General features: G+C 59.6%; 5 protein-coding genes across 6 annotated transcripts; 3 read left to right on the top strand and 2 right to left on the bottom strand.

Annotated features, from left to right (window-relative positions):
- The first annotated feature begins 640 nt into the window (after nucleotides 1-640).
- Nucleotides 641-1,866, top strand: CHLRE_16g673465v5 (uncharacterized protein). The gene is made up of 2 exons (XM_043071217.1): nucleotides 641-761; nucleotides 850-1,866. Exons 1-2 carry the CDS (start codon nucleotides 689-691, stop codon nucleotides 972-974), a joined length of 198 nt encoding a protein of 65 aa, XP_042915730.1. The 5' UTR covers nucleotides 641-688; the 3' UTR covers nucleotides 975-1,866.
- A 469-nt stretch (nucleotides 1,867-2,335) lies between these two features.
- Nucleotides 2,336-3,540, bottom strand: CHLRE_16g673109v5 (uncharacterized protein). Its single transcript, XM_001699223.2, has 2 exons — nucleotides 3,229-3,540; nucleotides 2,336-3,111 (listed from the first exon to the last, which is right to left on the bottom strand). Exons 1-2 carry the CDS (start codon nucleotides 3,436-3,438, stop codon nucleotides 2,935-2,937), a joined length of 387 nt encoding a protein of 128 aa, XP_001699275.1. The 5' UTR covers nucleotides 3,439-3,540; the 3' UTR covers nucleotides 2,336-2,934.
- Nucleotides 3,541-3,650: 110 nt separating this feature from the next.
- CHLRE_16g672753v5 (uncharacterized protein) lies at nucleotides 3,651-6,218 on the top strand. Of its 2 annotated transcripts, none has more exons than XM_043071199.1 (6): nucleotides 3,651-3,950; nucleotides 4,030-4,103; nucleotides 4,267-4,370; nucleotides 4,452-4,540; nucleotides 4,658-4,800; nucleotides 5,060-6,218. In XM_043071199.1, exons 1-6 carry the CDS (start codon nucleotides 3,898-3,900, stop codon nucleotides 5,134-5,136), a joined length of 540 nt encoding a protein of 179 aa, XP_042915729.1. In that variant the 5' UTR covers nucleotides 3,651-3,897; the 3' UTR covers nucleotides 5,137-6,218. The 2 variants fall into 2 exon arrangements, with proteins under 2 accessions (XP_042915729.1, XP_001699216.1); XM_001699164.2 differs by having other exon boundaries at nucleotides 5,060-5,880.
- A 1,325-nt stretch (nucleotides 6,219-7,543) lies between these two features.
- On the bottom strand, nucleotides 7,544-11,635 carry CHLRE_16g672397v5 (uncharacterized protein). Its single transcript, XM_001699224.2, has 11 exons — nucleotides 11,280-11,635; nucleotides 11,051-11,122; nucleotides 10,776-10,854; nucleotides 10,641-10,675; nucleotides 10,410-10,472; nucleotides 9,814-9,966; nucleotides 9,661-9,717; nucleotides 9,495-9,575; nucleotides 9,229-9,360; nucleotides 8,916-9,044; nucleotides 7,544-8,738 (listed from the first exon to the last, which is right to left on the bottom strand). The coding sequence occupies exons 1-11, from the start codon at nucleotides 11,460-11,462 to the stop codon at nucleotides 8,631-8,633; spliced, it is 1,092 nt and encodes a 363-aa protein (XP_001699276.2). The 5' UTR covers nucleotides 11,463-11,635; the 3' UTR covers nucleotides 7,544-8,630.
- Nucleotides 11,636-11,780: 145 nt separating this feature from the next.
- CHLRE_16g672041v5 (uncharacterized protein) lies at nucleotides 11,781-16,374 on the top strand. Its single transcript, XM_043071181.1, has 10 exons — nucleotides 11,781-12,254; nucleotides 12,477-12,580; nucleotides 12,766-12,827; nucleotides 13,071-13,115; nucleotides 13,336-13,491; nucleotides 13,706-13,822; nucleotides 14,005-14,136; nucleotides 14,310-14,756; nucleotides 14,936-15,071; nucleotides 15,760-16,374. Exons 1-10 carry the CDS (start codon nucleotides 12,091-12,093, stop codon nucleotides 15,909-15,911), a joined length of 1,515 nt encoding a protein of 504 aa, XP_042915728.1. The 5' UTR covers nucleotides 11,781-12,090; the 3' UTR covers nucleotides 15,912-16,374.
- Nucleotides 16,375-16,431: the final 57 nt, after the last annotated feature.

Raw genomic sequence — 16,431 nt, 5'->3', positions numbered from 1 at the left:
GTGGTGGAGGGCCTGGCCCCACCAGCATTGTCTTGCTCGCCCCCGTGCATGCATGTGTGTCGTGCCCCGGGTGTTTGGGTTTGGGTTGCATCGCCCCCATTGCGAATGCCGCATGGAGTACGACCGGGATGAGCCGTGCAGCCATCGCGCTGTCCACGTTTCCGTGGCCGCCCGCGTTCAGTATTTCCATTCACAATTCCGTACGGTTTCCGACTCTGCATATGTTCTGGTCAGGTCGCTACGCCTATCGCACCCCCCTCACACAGCTCGCACCAGCCCCCAGCCCTTCAGCCATGCGGCCATGCCGGCCCGCCAGCCCCAGCGTTTCCTTTGTTGCGCCTGCCTTCTCGCCGTTGTTCTCTCCTACGTCCCCCACGGTTTTGCGCCCTCCCTTTCCTCCCTTCCCCACATGTGCTGCTGGGCGTCGGTGGCGCTGGTGTTTCCAGGTTGGTCCCGCACGCCCCATGCCCCGCCCCGCGTATCGCCAGCACGCCAGCGACCCGCCAGCCCAGCAGTTTCCCTGGTTTCGTTGGTACATGGCGGCCTCAGCAGCGGACGGCGGTTACCGTCCGTTTGAGGTGACATGTCTGCTCTCAATGCATTCTGCTAACCGCTTTCACTGCTTGCAAGCGACAACAACCTTCACTGCCGCCTGCACTCGCATTCGCATTCGCATCTACGCATTGCAATGACAGCACCCGCAGCTGCAGCAGCAGCCGCAGCGGCACCGGACCTGGCGGCGCTGGGCCCAGCAGTTGCATGTGCATAGCGGAGGGGGTGCTGTTGCATCATCAGCTGCAGGTGCTGCATCGCATGCGCCACCGTTGGCTGCTGTGGCTGCTGTTGCAGTTGCAGCTGTGACTGCAGCATTAATGGCTGCTGCTTTTGCCGTTGTGGCTGCAGCATGCGAGCAAGACCACGTGGAGGAGGAGAGCGTGACGCCGCCCAAGAAGCGACGCCGGCGCGCAGGTTGAGGCCGGCCGGTGTCTGGTTTGCAGTCTTTGCTGGTGAGCGTAGCACAGCATGTACCCCGTATGTGGTCAGCCGCAGTGCTGTGGCTAGGGCATTTCCTGCTGTTTGGCTCATTGCTGGCTGTGCTTGTGCTTGACAGCGGGACGTGGCTGGACGCATGGCGGGCCGTGCCTGTACGAACAGACTCCGGTTATGTCCGGGAGATGAGGTAGACGCTTGCGCGGACAGGCAGAGCGAACGGGTGAACGGGCGGACCGCAGGGTTAGGCGACGGGGCCCACAACTGTGGCCACACGCGGCGCAAGTACTCTTGCACGTTTTTGTGCGTGTTTCGTCGTAGCAACACAGTCCACGGTAGACGGCTGAATATTTCTGGCCTAGAAGTCAGCAGACTTCAAATAAAGACGCCGGGCACGCGACGGAGACACACCCGACACGCCCCGACTTGCGCGGCTGCGCCCCGACTGGCACAGCCCCTCGCCACCCACGGTCTCCCCCGCGCCCAACGTATTTTGCTGTCAATCAAGGAGGCTTTCACCTGTGGTGCAAATTTGCAATGGTCCATGACGCAAACGATGAACGGCATGCGTGACATTGACCGGCTGCCACCGTAATGCACGTGTCCATGGCATTGTGGCCCCAGACGTGCCAGCACCTACAGGCCCGGGTACGGTTGATAGGCATGTTTCAACATAGCGCGTGGCCGTGCAAATCCTGGTAGGAGACGTGATTCCGGGCGTGGTGCGAATGGCCGGTGACCGGGTGGCTGCGAGCATGTCGGATGGCATGGGAGATTGCATGGCGTGCTTTGAACCTCTGGTATGAGCAGGGGAGCTGGCAAGGGTGGGCCCCGGGCTGCCCCGGGTGGGCTGTAGGAGAAACCCCACAAAAGTGGTTGGGACGAAAGTCCCACAAGAAATTGAATTTTACCTGCCCCCCACACCAGTCGCCTGTCTTGTCAGAATCTTTGTCCAAAGTTTGCCCAACCGCCGTACGGGCCTTGCCGTGCGGGGTTCAGGAAGAACTGGGCATGGGCGTGTCTGATTCTCGTGGGGTCAGGATTGCACTGTCGATCCCAGCGCGCCGGGTCGCCAGGACTGCCGTATGGGACTATGGGTCAGCTACAAGCCGCAGGCCTCAGGGCATCTACTAGATACGGACACCGCCTGCAAGATCTATCCTTATCAAGGGCCCGCCTGTTTGCCATGTGGTTGGTGGGGTTGGCGGGTTTGCCGCGGTCAACGTCCGTCAAATGGTGATGGTAGTTGGACCTAAGCGGCTCCCTTCGTTGACTGCCACTGTGCCCTTCGTCAAGTCTGCCTCCCTCCCTTCTGGTGAACTTCCTCTCTTGCCCATGACTACTGGGAGCGGTTCTGTTACACCACTAAAGCTGCACAGCACACGCACGTGCCGAGCCGAGTCTTGGCCCAGTCGGCCTGTCGTGGGGTTGGGCTGGGCGGTCGGGATGCGCACACCGAGCGTGCCCCGTACTGTTACAGCCACCTGGACACCACTGAAGGTAAACGTGCGCCAGTTGTACATGCGCCTACATGCCAATCCTATGTCCACGTAAACAACTCGCATCTACCCGTTCATCACATGCTCATGCTCATACGCGGTGGTGCTCGTCACAACCACACGAACCTAACACTATGACTCCCATCTTGGGAAACCACGAAAGGTGTTTCCGCACATCAGCAGGGCACGACACACGCACTCTCAACCAGTTGGCACAACTGCGGCAACTCAGCCGCCAGTGCGGGCCGTGGGGGCATACCCAACAAGGCTGCAGTCCTACTCTTACTCACTTCTGCTGCCGGCCAGCTGCTTTCACCCCTTCAACCTCGCTTAAACCCCAAGCCCTGAAACACCCCTACCCTACCGTTGAAGCCATAAGCCAAACCTTGCCGCCCTGCCGCCCTGCGCTCCACATCGCGTGCAACGTGCCATCATCGCCGCTGCTCTACTTTGCCATAGGGTTGCTGCAGATGTAGTTGATAGCGTCACCCACGGAAGCAATCTTATCTGCCTCAGCGTCCGGAATCTCCAGGCCAAACTCCTCTTCCAATGCCATGACCAGCTCCACCACGTCCAGGCTGTCCAGGCCCAGGTCCTTCTCGAAAGAGGCCGCCGGGCTCACCTAAGAATGATCAGCGCATGCAATGAACGCATGGTTAGCGCGCATGCATGTCGGTGGACGCGGCAACGAGCTTCAGCGCCATCTTAAAACGTACAAGGACCGCGAGAGCCCACGCACCTTGGATGCATCAATCTTCTCAAAGTGCTTTGTGACGTGCAGCACGCGCTCCGTGACGGAATCCTTGTCCAGGAAGCCACCACCAAAGCCACGGCTGATTATGTTGGTGAAGGTCGGCAGAGAGCTCGATTGAAGGCTGGAGGTCACAGTCACGCGCAAGTGCTGCAGAACAGCCGACCGGACCACGTTGGCAGCAGAAGAGAGGGCCATTGTGCCAAGAAGAAATCAGGACAGCGAAAACGGATAGCTTCCTTCTAACAACGCAGCGTAGTCTTTAGCACATCCAGTAATAACAGCACAAGGCGCGCATAGGAGACGGTAGAGTTCACGGAATGGGCAGCCCATGCACTCTGTTTTTCTCCTTTCCATTCCCCAGTGCAATTCGACTGATGAAATTACATGGTTGGAATTACAGTTTTTCATCTTAATTGGCACACCGTGTCTGCGCACGGCGAAGGGCACACATTGCCGCGCGAATCGCAATATAGCTTTCACGGGAGTCAGCGACCCATTCAACGCATGGGAACCTAAATCTGTCTGTGACATTTGGGGGTATCAACGCGCGCCGACCCCGCCCCACGCCACCCAAACACCGTGCCGAGTGCACGCACCGTGCCAACGCAAAGCAGCCCTCCCACCATATTCGTGGGGCCATCCTGCTAGTTGACCATGGAAATTGACCTAGAAAAGGAGCTGAAAGTGCGCCGTCGTATATTGGCCATGTAGGTTGTGGGAGTCGCACTGCCGACATGCTGGTGCCCAGCGCGCCTGCGTGACGGACAAGCCCTCGCTTGGATGCAGATACAACAAGGACCGGGATGACTTTGACAGCAAGGAGAAGTTCGATGACTACCTGGAAGAAGTGGAGGACATCAGTTGAGTACCAGCACAACTGGGTTTCCGTATATTGAGTACAGTTACAGCGTTATGGGGCACAGGGGGACAGGCCAATCCGCAGGTACCTTGCACTGCGCCCTGCTGACCCGTACCCAGCAGTCCCTCCGTAATGCGAACGTATTTCCAATGTGCACGCAACAGTTTGGCGGCTGTCCAACAATGTGGATATCGAGCGCACCGAGGCGCAAGTGCGCAGATACCGCTCAGCAAACCAGGAGCAAATAAATTCCAAGAGCGCACGCCAGGTATGCACTGGAGAAGGCTAGTTCTGGCATCGTATTATGAAGAGCTGCGCACAACATCGTAACGTGTGACTGGGCATGCAGGCGAACATGGGTGCCGACCTGCATGCGGCGGCTCTGGATGCGATCGCACTGGCAGCTGTTGCCGCGGCGAAGGCTGCTGCACCGTCCATGTGAGCACTACAGTGCTTTGGCGCCACTGATGGACGAGATGCACGAGCAACTTGAGGCTTCCATGATGTTTCCGCTGTTTTGCTCATATCTGCAAGGCACAATCCTTCTGTTTGCAGGACGGGCGGCCTGCCCATGATTTTACCCAAGCTGGCGCAGGACTACTCTGCCCTTCTGGAGGGCGGGCGGGAGGTGAAGTACGACTCCAAGGTGCTGGCCAAGTCAGGCTCGACAGCGGCCGCAGCTGGCGGCTGGAGCGCGAGTAAGTGCCTTCGCGCAGTTTCCTGCTAGCATGTAAGGCGGATCTACTTGGGCTGAGTTTTGACTCAGTGCGTGGAGTGCTAGACTTCTGGCAAGGAGTGTTTGCAGCAGCAGTAAGGTCTGTGGAACCAAGTTTGGCCCTGGCAGCATTCGTTGGTCTCTGCGTGCTTGCGCACGCAGATTGCCCCTCCTGTAACGTCACAACATATCAGGCGCGCGTGTGTGACTGATTATTGTGTGTTGTTGCCCATGGTGTGCAGGTGTGTGGCAATCCCGTCTGTCGAAGGAGGCTTTTTCGTCGCTCCTATGGAGGTATGCTGAGCTTACACCGACATGATGCAAAGACCAGGTCGCTGTTTATGCACTTCGCACGAGCGCCTGCCAGAGCCATCGGCAACTGCACGCTCGTGCGAAGGCATTACGGCTAGCGAAGAGACAGTGTGACGTCTCCCAAGGAATGTAGTACGGTATGTGCGGTATGGCGTTGGTGCAGGCGCTGGATAGCTTGAGCCATGCGTGTGCAGCTTTGAGTCAGGTATGCCCATTGATGGGGTGTCAGTAAAAGCAAATGCTGCTTCATGTTGCTTAGCTCTACGCCCTTCAAGGTAAGATATGGCAATGTGCAGTCTTTCGCAAATGGCTATCATGGACGCGTGACGATGCACCAACACACGAAACGCTTGGAGTGGAAACGGTGTGTTAATTGCACTGTCTGCAAGACTTACTTTGCATGCGTACTAGAGTGAAGATGCGTTGTGATAGAGTGCTGGGGCAAGGTATGAGCACAGCGGGGTCCTAGAATTGCGCCGTGATTGCTGGGGGTTCTAAATGTTGGGGCTTCTGAATGTGTATGTGGTGGCGGAGGGGGAGCGCACGTAACAAGACTGAGGCAGCCATCCAATTGGCCTGGAAAAAGTTCTTTGTATACAGGAGTAGCTGGGGCAAGCGCTCCTGGCGCGCATGAGATTTTGAGGCCCCCGCCGGGGGCCCTTCCTTTCCGGGCTTCAAAGGACTCTGGTAGGCTTACGGCTTGACGGCCACCCGTTGCTTTGCCAACAACCTGTAGAATATGTGGCCGCAGCCAGGCAAGTTGCCTCAAAAGCCATCTGATGTAGTTCAGCAATGTGTGCCAGTTTCCACACGGCGCCTAAAGGGGTGCTTTGGGCCTTTGCCCTTTGGGGCCTCGACCCGTCCCCGGAAAGGGTGCTTTGCGCAAGGTGGTAGCATGTTTGGGTTGGCTTGCCCCTTCCCCCGAAGGGGGAGGGGCAATAGCCATTGCGGTCGCATCGAGCTCGCCGCGGGGGGCCCTCCCGGTTATTCCAGTTTTGAGTTGAGTTATAACCTTGAAACCCGAGCGCAGCGAAATTTGTCGTGCAAATAATGCGCCTTTCTATGTATGTATTGCAAAGCGTAACTTTATGAAAACGCAAGCCCTATGCCAGAGCGGGGTAAACGCACAAGCGCAGCGTTTGCATTAGAGCTCCAGCGCAACATACAATATATCACAAATTGTATCGATAATCAAGGCTCCCGGCACGGAAGGACGCAAGACGGAGGAATCGACGCGTTGGAGGATCCCGGAAATTGCGCGCGAAAGCGCGAGGCGCAAAAGGTTGGCGCTATCAGTTTTAGTTTCCCCGCAATGACGAATGCCGCGTTCTGTATTCTGCTCGCACATCACCCGGCACATCGGCGTTACTCTCGCCCTGAGTCCGTGCCCCCGCTGAGTCCGAGCCCCCATCCCCGCTCACTTACCCACCCCCAGCCCGCGGCGCCCTGAGCTACCGAAGGCAATATCATGACCGGTAGTATGGCTGCTCGCAGCCCCCAGCAGACCTATATGATACTTCCACCATCCGCCAGTCCATCCCACCCCACCCCATCCCGACATTCCCAATCCCACCCGCGCTTCCTCACACTCCGGTTGTGTTTGTCTCGCACTCGCATTCGATTCGCCCGCCACTCATCCGTACATTCGGGCTCCCTTTTCTGCCTTGCCGCGCCCTGTTTTCGCCCCTGCTTGTCATACTGTCGCCCGGCCATTGCTTTGCTGCATACTGTTGCATTTTCTCTATGTTGCATTTGGTGCTCATCCGTGGACGCTGGTCATCTTCCTGCAGGTGCGGTGCGGCTCTGCATCGCGAGCGAGTGTGGCGTTGTGGTGTGTCTGTGTGGTGCTATCGCCTGGCCGGGCGCCCGGAGCGTGAGGAATGCGCATCAGCAAACTTCCAGCCAGCCAGCAACTTGTCGGTACAGTAACTCCGGCGTTCGACCAGCCATGCACTCCTGCTCTGCCGCTGCAAACTGTTTGCTGTCTGCTTGGGGTACGGGCGTCAGCTGCACCCTATGGGACCTCGCCAACCTGCCTGAACCCTGTCCCATCACCCACCCACCCCCCCCACCCCATCCCCACACCGCATTCCGGGGCGCACGGCATGGAGCGCCCTGAGGGGGGAGGGGCAAGCCGGAGTACTGCGTAGCGGTAGGTGTTTTTAGGATACCGACGGTTTAACAGCTGACAGGTAGTGATAGGGCAGGAGCCAGTGGGCACCCTTCAACACGACCGCCATCACTTGTCGAGTATCCCAATCGGGGCCAGGCTGGGGTCAGGTGGCTGGATGGTGGGTGTTTAAAGTGCATGCTGCGGTTGGCTGTGTTGGGCAGTGCTGGGCGCTGGACCAACCGGGCATTTGGCTGCATGGTAACCGGCCGCCGGCCCTGCTGGGTGCTCAGGCGTTCCTAGAAGATGAGCAGACATTAAGCCTTAGACGGCGCGTGACAGCAGTTGCAGCACACGACCCTGGTGAACCCACTAGCGGTATCAGCCCCATAAGCGCACCCAACGTGAGTCGGCTTGTACAGGCACCACCCGCCAATTAAGCGTCCAGCCGCGTCCCGCTGTCAAGCACAAGCACAGCAGGCACAGGACAACCACATACATGCTATGCTATGCTCGCCAGCAAAGACCGTAAACCAGACACTGGCAGGTCTCAACCTGCGCGCCGGCGCCGCTTCCACTTGGCCTTGCCTGCCCCCTCCGCTACGCACATACACGCTGCCACTGCTCCGCCCAGGCCCTGCGCCTCCTCAGCCAGGCCCTGCGCTGCCGCCGCTGCCTGCGCCAGGCCCTGCGCCGCCAGCGGGCCCTGCGCCAGCGTCGCTGCTGCTGCCGCCGCCGTGGTACTCGGTTTGCGTGTTGGTATTGGCCTCACATAGTTCATACTCACGGCGTCGCGCCTCGGGCGCTTTGCTCGCGACAGTCAATTGTCCATCGATCCGCGAAGTTGCTTGTCAATCCGGCTGCTTTGGACCCGCCGCCTACTTGCAAATAGGCTTTTTGCCTGCACCACACTGCACTCGGGCAAAGGCGGCCTTTGCCCACGCAAGCATTGGCCTAGCGCGCAGCCACAATCCGTATGTTTGAGGCATAATGTTCAGCACGCTGCCCACACATCCATGCGCACTGCCGGGCTCATAGGACCCTCAGCAGCCAGCACCTGCCAAGCGTCCGACCAAGGCCCTTCCCGCAGCAAGCTTTCGCCCAGCTACACGGACCACACCCACTCACGGACACGCCAGGACACCAACCTGGCAAGGCAGCTGTGTTATTTACCCCACATCCACACTCTGGGGGTGCTGTGCTTACCTCCATACACACACACACACACATACAGACAGACACGCAATGCCAATGCACAACCACGCTCTCAATATCCATGCGGCCACCATGACCATGGACCGCCACGCCGACAACCACCCTGCAACCAGACAACACAACACTGGCACAGAGGATACCGCAGTGCTCACAGGAAACGAACACAGCCGCCTCAACTAGACGTGGGGAGGAGATGCGGTCGCAGCCGCCGCGTCCGCACTTGTTGTGGAGTCCACAGCACCAGAGCCGATAGTCATTTGCGAGGCCTGAACCGCGTCGTTGAACTGCGATAGAGACATGAACGCAGTCGGCCAGTCGGGTCATGCACAAACAAACTGGCTTGGCGGATAATTCTTGACGAGATGCACAACGGCCGCGACAAGCCTACTAAAGTACGCGCAGCCGTGGCCGCTCCGATTGCAGGCTAGGCTGCAGCACCAGGCAAGTTCCAACCACCGCACCTGCACCACGACGACGGTCACGTTGTCGTGCGCGCACCGCTGCGGCTGCATGGCCTCCGCTACGAGCCCCTCCGCCACCGCACCCAACGTATGCCGCAGGTTCAGCCGCCGCTGGACGTACGCCACCACCTGCACACAGCGCGAGTCGGCACGCAAGGGACATGTTTGGGCTTGGGCACGTCACATCTCAGTAGCCTTCCAACACGCACACACCACCTTTTGAGACTCCCCGTATGCTGTTGATGTCACTCTGGAAGCCGCGACGTCACGCCCGTGGCATGCAAGCCGCATATGCAAACACACGCATGCACACCTGCTGCTCCGGCAGCGCGTTCCACAGCCCGTCGCACGCCAGCACCATGAAGGTGTCGTGGCGCGTCAGTGTGACGCAGCGCACGTCCGGGTCGGGCGACACCTGCTGTTCACTCGCGGACAGGTTCTTGTCCTACAGGAGGGCATGGATGGCATACTGCTTTTAAGGATTCCGGCGGTGCGGATGTGCCTTCAGGCAGACCGCCAGACCGTGGCACGACACGTGAAGTGCCCGCGGCACCTGAGCTAAAGAGACAGCCCCCGCACCTGCTTGAAGGATGCATCCCCGAGCGCGCGGCTGATGTTGAGGTTGGCGTTAACGCGCCCCCATACCACGAAGCCACCAGCCTGCACGCAGGATGCATGGGGTGAGCACATGAAGATAAAGCGGAAGGCCCGCACCACACATGATAAGTTGTTGCCAGCAACTCACGTTTTGTATCCGCGCTCGCTCCTTAGGGTCGTCCGGCTTGTGGTCATTGGTGAGGACCTGGGAGCAAGCGGTTCAGGTGTCAGCAGTGCGCATCGTCCCAAACTCTTGCGAATGCACAGCACCACGTTAACGCCTCACAGCATGAACACGCACCTGCGCTGTGCCTGCGTGGCTGAGCACGCAGCGCGAGTCGCCCACGCCCGCCACGTACAGCCGGTCACCGCGAACAAGCGCCACGGTGGCAGTGGCTCCCGCCAGGTGCGCCTCCGCACAGGCCAGCGCCCGGTTGTCCAGCTCGAAAAACGCCTACCGCATGGGAACACGCATAAGTGAAATAGTTTTCAGGGTAATGGCCTGATCCCGATGGGACAGGCCAGGGTATGGGGTGCGGGTGTGGCGTGAATGCGGCTGATTGTGCAGCTACCGGCGGCACTCGTGGTCGTGACGCCGAGGAAGCGGTCGCAAGCTGCCGCAATTTGCCAGAGGTTTGACAGATGTGAGTACTGCTGCTGTGGCTGGTGCCATTACTAATTGCGGTGCTGCATATGCCAGCCACATGTTTAGTTGCGTCAGGTGGCGCACGCGGCTGCGGCGGCACATTCTTCGGATCATGAAGTGAAAAGTTAATGGAACCCTATGACCGCGTGCACCGCCTGGGTAGGAGGTCCCATAGCTGTGAAGGTATGCCCATGTGTGTTGGCGCCGAGGGCCACACCCATGCAGCGCCACGTGCGGGCGACCCCGCCTACCTCGCGCAGCCCCTCGCCCACGTCGCCTCGTTGGTAGGCCGGGCTAGAGAGCACCGCGTCCACCTGCACACATTGCACACGCGTGTCACTCCTGAATCTCCATTTCACCGGCGCACAGGTTGAGTAATACGGTTTCCCCGGCGACGTGCCGCAGGACACGCTGCTGCCCCGCACCCCAAACACACACGCTCTGCCCCTTCCTCGCCCGCCTCCCCCGCTGCAAGGCCTCACCACATTGGCGGCGCACAAGTCGGCCACTTGACGGCCTGCAGTATGCACACATATTAGTAAGCGGCGCACCAACCCGGGGCTTGCTTGCTTCTACCAGCAACATCCCAAGCCAGGGCAAAGTCCCTGTCAGCCCACCTCCGTGTCCATCGAACACGCCAAAGAGCGCCGTCCCCGTCTCCGGGTCCAGATCCAGCTCCACTGAATGAGCGTCCTCCTGTGAGGCAGGCATGCAAGCAGGAGTTGCATCCGCCGCGTGCTTCAGCACACACTGAACCCCACCCACTCCCCCGCCCCTTGAAATCCATTTTCCAGATACGCCAAGCACAAATGTACCCACACATCCACCCTGGCAAGGCAAGCCCATAGCGTGTAGACCCAAGGCCCATGAAAAGAGGTTGCCGTCCACTCACCATGCCGGTGCGGTGACCCTGGGTGCAGGCGAGCCCGTAGCCGAAGTGCTCGTTGCCCCCTTCGCTGGAATGCTGCACATTTTTGATCGATGAGGGCATATATGATTAACGGGCTAATCCGCGAGTAGTGGTAAAATGTTGTCAGCGACGACATGTGTCAGGCTTAGTGGTCCAGTGGCTGTGGCCGGCTTGCAAGGCCTTGGCAGTGCCATATACAAAGCAAGCTCACCACGGTATGGTCCTCTCCCGGCACGATATGGATAACAGCGCTGCGCAGACCGCCCACGCGACCTTGAAGGACGGGGCCCGAGGGAAGAGTGGCCGCCTCACTGGGTTCAGCGATTTCGGCAAACGGCTGAGACGCGGCTGGTGGCCCTAGGCCTGCTGCTTGGCTTGCTGCTTGAGAAGCCATTGCAGCTCGCTGGTCGGGGCCTGCCCCTCCTGCTCAAGCCGCACGCCCAGACAACAATTACTATGGTCCCACGTTGTAGAAATGTTTGGGGTATGGGTGTCGGAAGCCTGGGCCTCGGAAGCGGGCCTTGCCCTTTTGTTCGGTAAGCGTAATTGTTGGCTTCCAACTGTTTGTTGCTATTGTCGCAGCCCGGAAATCGTTGGCGACTGGTGGCGCGACCGATGAGTGCATCATGGTCAGCGACTGTTCAGACACCGACACCTACACCCCAATACAATTTTCAAAAGCTGCATAGCGCATGCATTGAAATTGATAGTTAAAACCTGCAGATATCTAGGGACGGTAAACCAATACCTAGTTTTTCAGCTGCTCTTTCAGTCACGCGCTGGCCCCGCTGATGCGGCATTTACTGCCGAAGGCCAGCATCCAACCTAAAAGTTACTTATCAGATAGCTGGGGCTGGAGGCAGCGCGCCGCCGTGTGCAATTGGGCACGCACACCATCCTGTCTACACCAGGCGCCGGCGGCGGTTGCGTACACTTATCCTTGCCTCATAAATCCATCGCGCAAACAGTTCCCTTGGACAGCTAGCGCAGTCGTCGCCGGGGCAGAGGCGATCAAGGGCTGGATGGCGTCTCAGGTGGCTGCCTGTGTGGTGGACACGGCGGAGGCCTCGTCGTCGGGGCGCGAGCATGCGACGCTGGACCGGGAGGCTTTCAAGCAGATCCTCAACCTGGTGGCACTGCGTGTGCCTGCAAGGCAGTGCGCGGATATGATGAAGGCGTTCCGAGGGTGAGGAGGGTGAATGGCGCTGTTGGTATGGACTAGACGCAAGCCTTGAGCAGGCGGGTTGCTGGGACGGCACCCGCACTGAATTAAATGTACTGGTATAGGTCCAGAAGGTCGCAGACCTGGGGTGCTGCCAGTGGTTAACACGTCCAATGTTTGGATCATCAGTTTTACCACGCCCATCCACGTTTCTGTTGCAAACCCCCTCTCTCGGCACGCGCACAGGTTTACGCTGGACCGGCCTCGTCTCAAATGCATTGTGAATGATGGAGACCCACCGCGCAAAGATACAAAGCTGCTACTCCTCGAAGAGGGCGTCACGCTCGAGAGTAAGTGTGTGAGTGCCAAAGACCAGAACTGCGGATTTGTCCTTGTCACATTGCAAGTGCTCTCCACCAGTTTGGCTTCGGTGGTTCCCTGGTGGACGTACCGTATAGAATGAAGTGACCTGCTCAAGTGAACCAAAGCCCACCAGCATCTAACGGCAATTCACGGACGCACGGGCGCGTTGTAGGCCTCACCCTTGAGCTGCGTGGGCGCGTGGAGGCGGACAAGTTGGAGGTGCAGACGCACCAGGTAAGTGTGGCGTGGGTGCGAGCGGCCCTGGCACGCGGGCGGCATTAGGAGCAGCGTGGTGTGCACAAGCGGCCTTTGCACAGGGTGGTGGGAGCCGTGGCAGACATCTTCGTCGTTTGCTTCGTCTTTATAAGGCAAAGGCACGGCAGATGAAGTATTGGAGCTTGTGCAGCTGGAAAGCCAACTGCTTGCAGACTTGCGCCGACGCTCACATGGCTGCCCGGCTGCATGTCGTCTGTGCAGGTGACGCTCGAGTACTCAATGTTGTCAGCGGACGCGGTGCTCAAGGTGCGGGCATGCGTTTGCGTGTGCGCATGTGAGGCTCCCACACACTTTGTTCGCGACACACCGGCTGATTCGTCCTGGTACTACGGCTTCAGGGACAGGCGCCCAATGGCCGTGCATGTTCGTCCGTGGCGAGTGTTGGTCAACGGGGATGGGGGGGGCCTGGGGCGAACTGTATGCCTAATCAGTTTGGCACCCTTACCCAATTATTCGTGGTACGCAGAAGCTACTGCCTGAAGGCGTGGACGCGCCCAGCTCGTTTGAGACCATCGGCCACATCGCGCACCTCAACCTGCGCGACGAGCAGCTGCCGTACCGGCACCTCATAGCGCAAGTGCTGCTGGACAAGAACCCGCACCTCAAAACCATTGTCAACAAGGTAAGCGCGCGTGTTACCGGTCGAGTGAGCACGTGTCAGTGGTGATGAGGGGCGGGCACGGCAATTCGTGTAACGGTATACAAGGCGTGGGTGCGTTGGCTGGGGCGGAGGTTGGTGCTGTTTGGGTTGGTGCTTAGCGGTTGGTACGGCGCGGTGTGGGCTGAACGCGCGAGCCTTGCAGCCTCCGCGTATGAGGTATGTGCCACGGCCGCAGGTGGGCAGCATTGAGAACGAGTTCCGTGTGTTCAACATGGAGGTCATTGGCGGCGAGCAGCGCCTGGAGACGGAGGTGACGCAGCACGGCGCGCGCTTCAAGCTGGACTTCTCGCAGGTGGGCGCAAGTTGGTCTGGGGTTCGGGATGCAGCGGAGAGCTGAGGATTTGCTGAGTAGGTGCACCGGAGTAACTGCGCACGGCTGTCTTGCAAAGGGTGCCGCACAGCCGCAGCACGCGCTGTTTATTGCGCGACGCCACTTTGTTCCTATTCATAGCAACGCTTCGGCACGTAACGCAGGTGTACTGGAACTCCCGGCTGGAGTCGGAGCACCTGCGGCTGGTGGGGACCATGGAGCGCGGGCAGGTGCTGGTGGACATGATGGCGGGCATCGGGCCTTTCGCGGTGCCGGCGGCGCAGAAGGGGCTCACGGTGAGGGAGCAGGCCGCGGTGACTTCACAGGCGCGTAGGAGGGTATTTTTGTGGTCATTTGCCCAAGGCTAAGCAAGGCAAAGGATTGCACGAATGCGAACCGATGCCAGCGTCTGAGCGCGAAGGGAGCTTCTTGGGACTGTCAGTGGATTACAGGCGTGCTTGCTGCACAGGTGTACGCCAACGACCTCAATCCGCGCTCCACGCACTATCTGGCAGTGAACGTGCGGCTGAACCGCCTAGGTGACGGCGTGCGTGTGTTTAACATGGACGGCCGCGCCTTCCTGCGCCTGCTGTGCGACACGCCGAGCGGCCCCGCGGCGGACATCAGGCGCCAGAAGCAACAACAGGGACAGCAGCCAGCGGAGGAGCCCAAGCAGCAGCAGGAGCCGGAACCTGTTTCTGCTGGCATCGCCGTGCCACAGGCAGCGGCTGGGGCCGCGGCGGCTGCGGCTGCGGGCACGACGGCTGCGGCTGAGGGCGCGGCGGCATCTCCGGCTGTAGGCCAGCCCGCCAAGCGGCAGCGCACCAAAGAGAGGGTGTTCGAGGCCCAGGGACCTGTACCGCCAGTGCCTGAGTCGTTCACACCACCGGTCGGCGGCATCATGTTTGACCACGTGGTGGGGATGTAGTGCAGGGCGGGGCCAACGTGACCGCTCATATGATGGTTGCGATACCGGCGGTGCTGGTGACTAGTCACAGAGGTATTTCTGGCCTTCGCCACGTGCTTCCCGGGATGTAACCGCCACCATGCCGTGACCACCCCGGGCCCCATCTTGCATGTGTTATGCTCTTACAGGTGATGAACCTGCCGGCCAGCGCCATCGAGTTTCTGGACGCCTTCAACGGCGCCTTTGACCCGGTGGCCTGGGCGGACCGCCCGCTGCCCACCGTGCACTGCTACACCTTCAAGCGCGCCAACGAGACGGAGGCGGGTAGGTGCAGAATCCTCAGGGGAGGCGGAGTAGCCGGAGCACGGCAGCAAGGCGCAGGCATAATACGTTGATTTCCCGTCTTCCTTCCTCGACGTGTCGTACGTCAATTGGCTTCTCGCCCACCGTGCCCTGGTGCCCCCCATCATCACCACAACCCCACAACCCTACCACCACACCCCTACCACCACCACGACATGCAATCCCTGTTCCCACTGGACGTCGGCACTTCAACTCGAGATTCAATTACTCCGCTGTCCATGAACGGTTTACCAGTGGGCGGACATTGCGTATTCCATCGGTTGCCTGCTGCACGCCGCCCCACTTGTCGCCTTTTCCATTTACCTGCCTGTGACACTTCCTCGCTGCCGCCCTGTACCAATGCTTCCTCTGTCGCCCGTAGGTGAGCTCGACTACGACCAGCGGGCGGGAATCAGGGAATTAGGCGTGCTGGGTAAACGTTGTAGCGCGCCCAGGGCGCGGCGCGTGCAATGCATATGGGTGCTTCGCGGGGTCAGGGTGTGCCGTGGGGTTGCAAGCTTTTCGTGGGGTCAGGGCGTGCCGTGGGGTTACAAGCATGACTACCGGGATCGACGCACCAACACGACGCTCGGTAAGTGGTGCTGTTTTGTTTGTTTTGCACAAAGAACCACACACATACACACACATAAATACACACCCGGCCACACAGACATCGTGGCCAAGGCGGAGGGCTACCTGGGCGGCCCCATGGAGGCGGGCGCATGTGTCGTGCACACCGTGCGCGATGTGGCCCCCAACAAGCTCATGCTGTGCCTGAGCTTCCGGGTGCCCAAGGCGGTGGCCTTCAACAGCCGCAGCTAGCAGGCGGGGCGCAGGCCATGATGAAGCTGACGCGTTTGGGGCTGGAAACGTGCGCGTTGATATGCTATTGTGTCTTCCCGTGAGCCAGTCACTGAAGCCTGTGACTACTTGTGGATGGGTAACTGGGCAAGGTGCTTCGAGAAGGATGAAGCTGGGGTGTGCCGCGTGGATGGTACGATGGTAGGCACTCGGGCATATCTCGGAAGTGGGTCTGGTTGGACATATTTCTGCCGGATCACACTGGGTGTCCCGAAAGTCAAGTTTGGTTGCGTGACTTGACACGGCCAAGCAAGCTAAACTGGCCGGCGCATCAGTCTTGGTAGGGGCGGCCGACCCGCCCGCCGACCAATTGTTGGACCGAGCCTGCCGTGGCATGAAGATGGCAGGCGCGCTGATCGTTTCCACTGGCCGTGCCAACGCTGCCCCTCCCTACCAGCCCACATCAGTGTAACTGTCCCCTAACTTTGTATACGTCGCAGCCCCGAAATCCCGTATCTATGCGCTCGTGATGGAACATGGC

This window comes from Chlamydomonas reinhardtii, chromosome 16, assembly GCF_000002595.2.
Source record: "Chlamydomonas reinhardtii strain CC-503 cw92 mt+ chromosome 16, whole genome shotgun sequence".
Taxonomy (NCBI): domain Eukaryota; kingdom Viridiplantae; phylum Chlorophyta; class Chlorophyceae; order Chlamydomonadales; family Chlamydomonadaceae; genus Chlamydomonas; species Chlamydomonas reinhardtii.
The sequence above is the reverse complement of the archived record's forward strand: the minus strand, read 5'-3'. Positions and strand labels throughout refer to the sequence as shown.

What these genes read in the sequence shown, in the direction of transcription:
- CHLRE_16g673109v5 (XM_001699223.2), bottom strand. Translation starts at nt 3,438, where the DNA reads ATGGCCCTCTCTTCTGCTGCCAACGTGGTCCGGTCGGCTGTTCTGCAG. An exon ending in AGAAGATTGATGCATCCAAG is followed by an intron (nt 3,112 to 3,228) that starts GTGCGTGGGCTC and finishes GATCATTCTTAG; the next exon opens with GTGAGCCCGGCGGCCTCTTT.
- CHLRE_16g672753v5 (XM_043071199.1), top strand. Translation starts at nt 3,898, where the DNA reads ATGGAAATTGACCTAGAAAAGGAGCTGAAAGTGCGCCGTCGTATATTG. An exon ending in CGCCGTCGTATATTGGCCAT is followed by an intron (nt 3,951 to 4,029) that starts GTAGGTTGTGGG and finishes GCTTGGATGCAG; the next exon opens with ATACAACAAGGACCGGGATG. An exon ending in AAGGCTGCTGCACCGTCCAT is followed by an intron (nt 4,541 to 4,657) that starts GTGAGCACTACA and finishes TTCTGTTTGCAG; the next exon opens with GACGGGCGGCCTGCCCATGA.
- CHLRE_16g672041v5 (XM_043071181.1), top strand. Translation starts at nt 12,091, where the DNA reads ATGGCGTCTCAGGTGGCTGCCTGTGTGGTGGACACGGCGGAGGCCTCG. An exon ending in CGGCGCAGAAGGGGCTCACG is followed by an intron (nt 14,137 to 14,309) that starts GTGAGGGAGCAG and finishes CTTGCTGCACAG; the next exon opens with GTGTACGCCAACGACCTCAA. An exon ending in GCATCATGTTTGACCACGTG is followed by an intron (nt 14,757 to 14,935) that starts GTGGGGATGTAG and finishes ATGCTCTTACAG; the next exon opens with GTGATGAACCTGCCGGCCAG.
- CHLRE_16g673465v5 (XM_043071217.1), top strand. Translation starts at nt 689, where the DNA reads ATGACAGCACCCGCAGCTGCAGCAGCAGCCGCAGCGGCACCGGACCTG. An exon ending in GCTGGGCCCAGCAGTTGCAT is followed by an intron (nt 762 to 849) that starts GTGCATAGCGGA and finishes CTGCTGTTGCAG; the next exon opens with TTGCAGCTGTGACTGCAGCA.
- CHLRE_16g672397v5 (XM_001699224.2), bottom strand. Translation starts at nt 11,462, where the DNA reads ATGGCTTCTCAAGCAGCAAGCCAAGCAGCAGGCCTAGGGCCACCAGCC. An exon ending in GCCACGCAGGCACAGCGCAG is followed by an intron (nt 9,718 to 9,813) that starts GTGCGTGTTCAT and finishes GCTTGCTCCCAG; the next exon opens with GTCCTCACCAATGACCACAA. An exon ending in TGACCGTCGTCGTGGTGCAG is followed by an intron (nt 8,739 to 8,915) that starts GTGCGGTGGTTG and finishes TCTCTATCGCAG; the next exon opens with TTCAACGACGCGGTTCAGGC.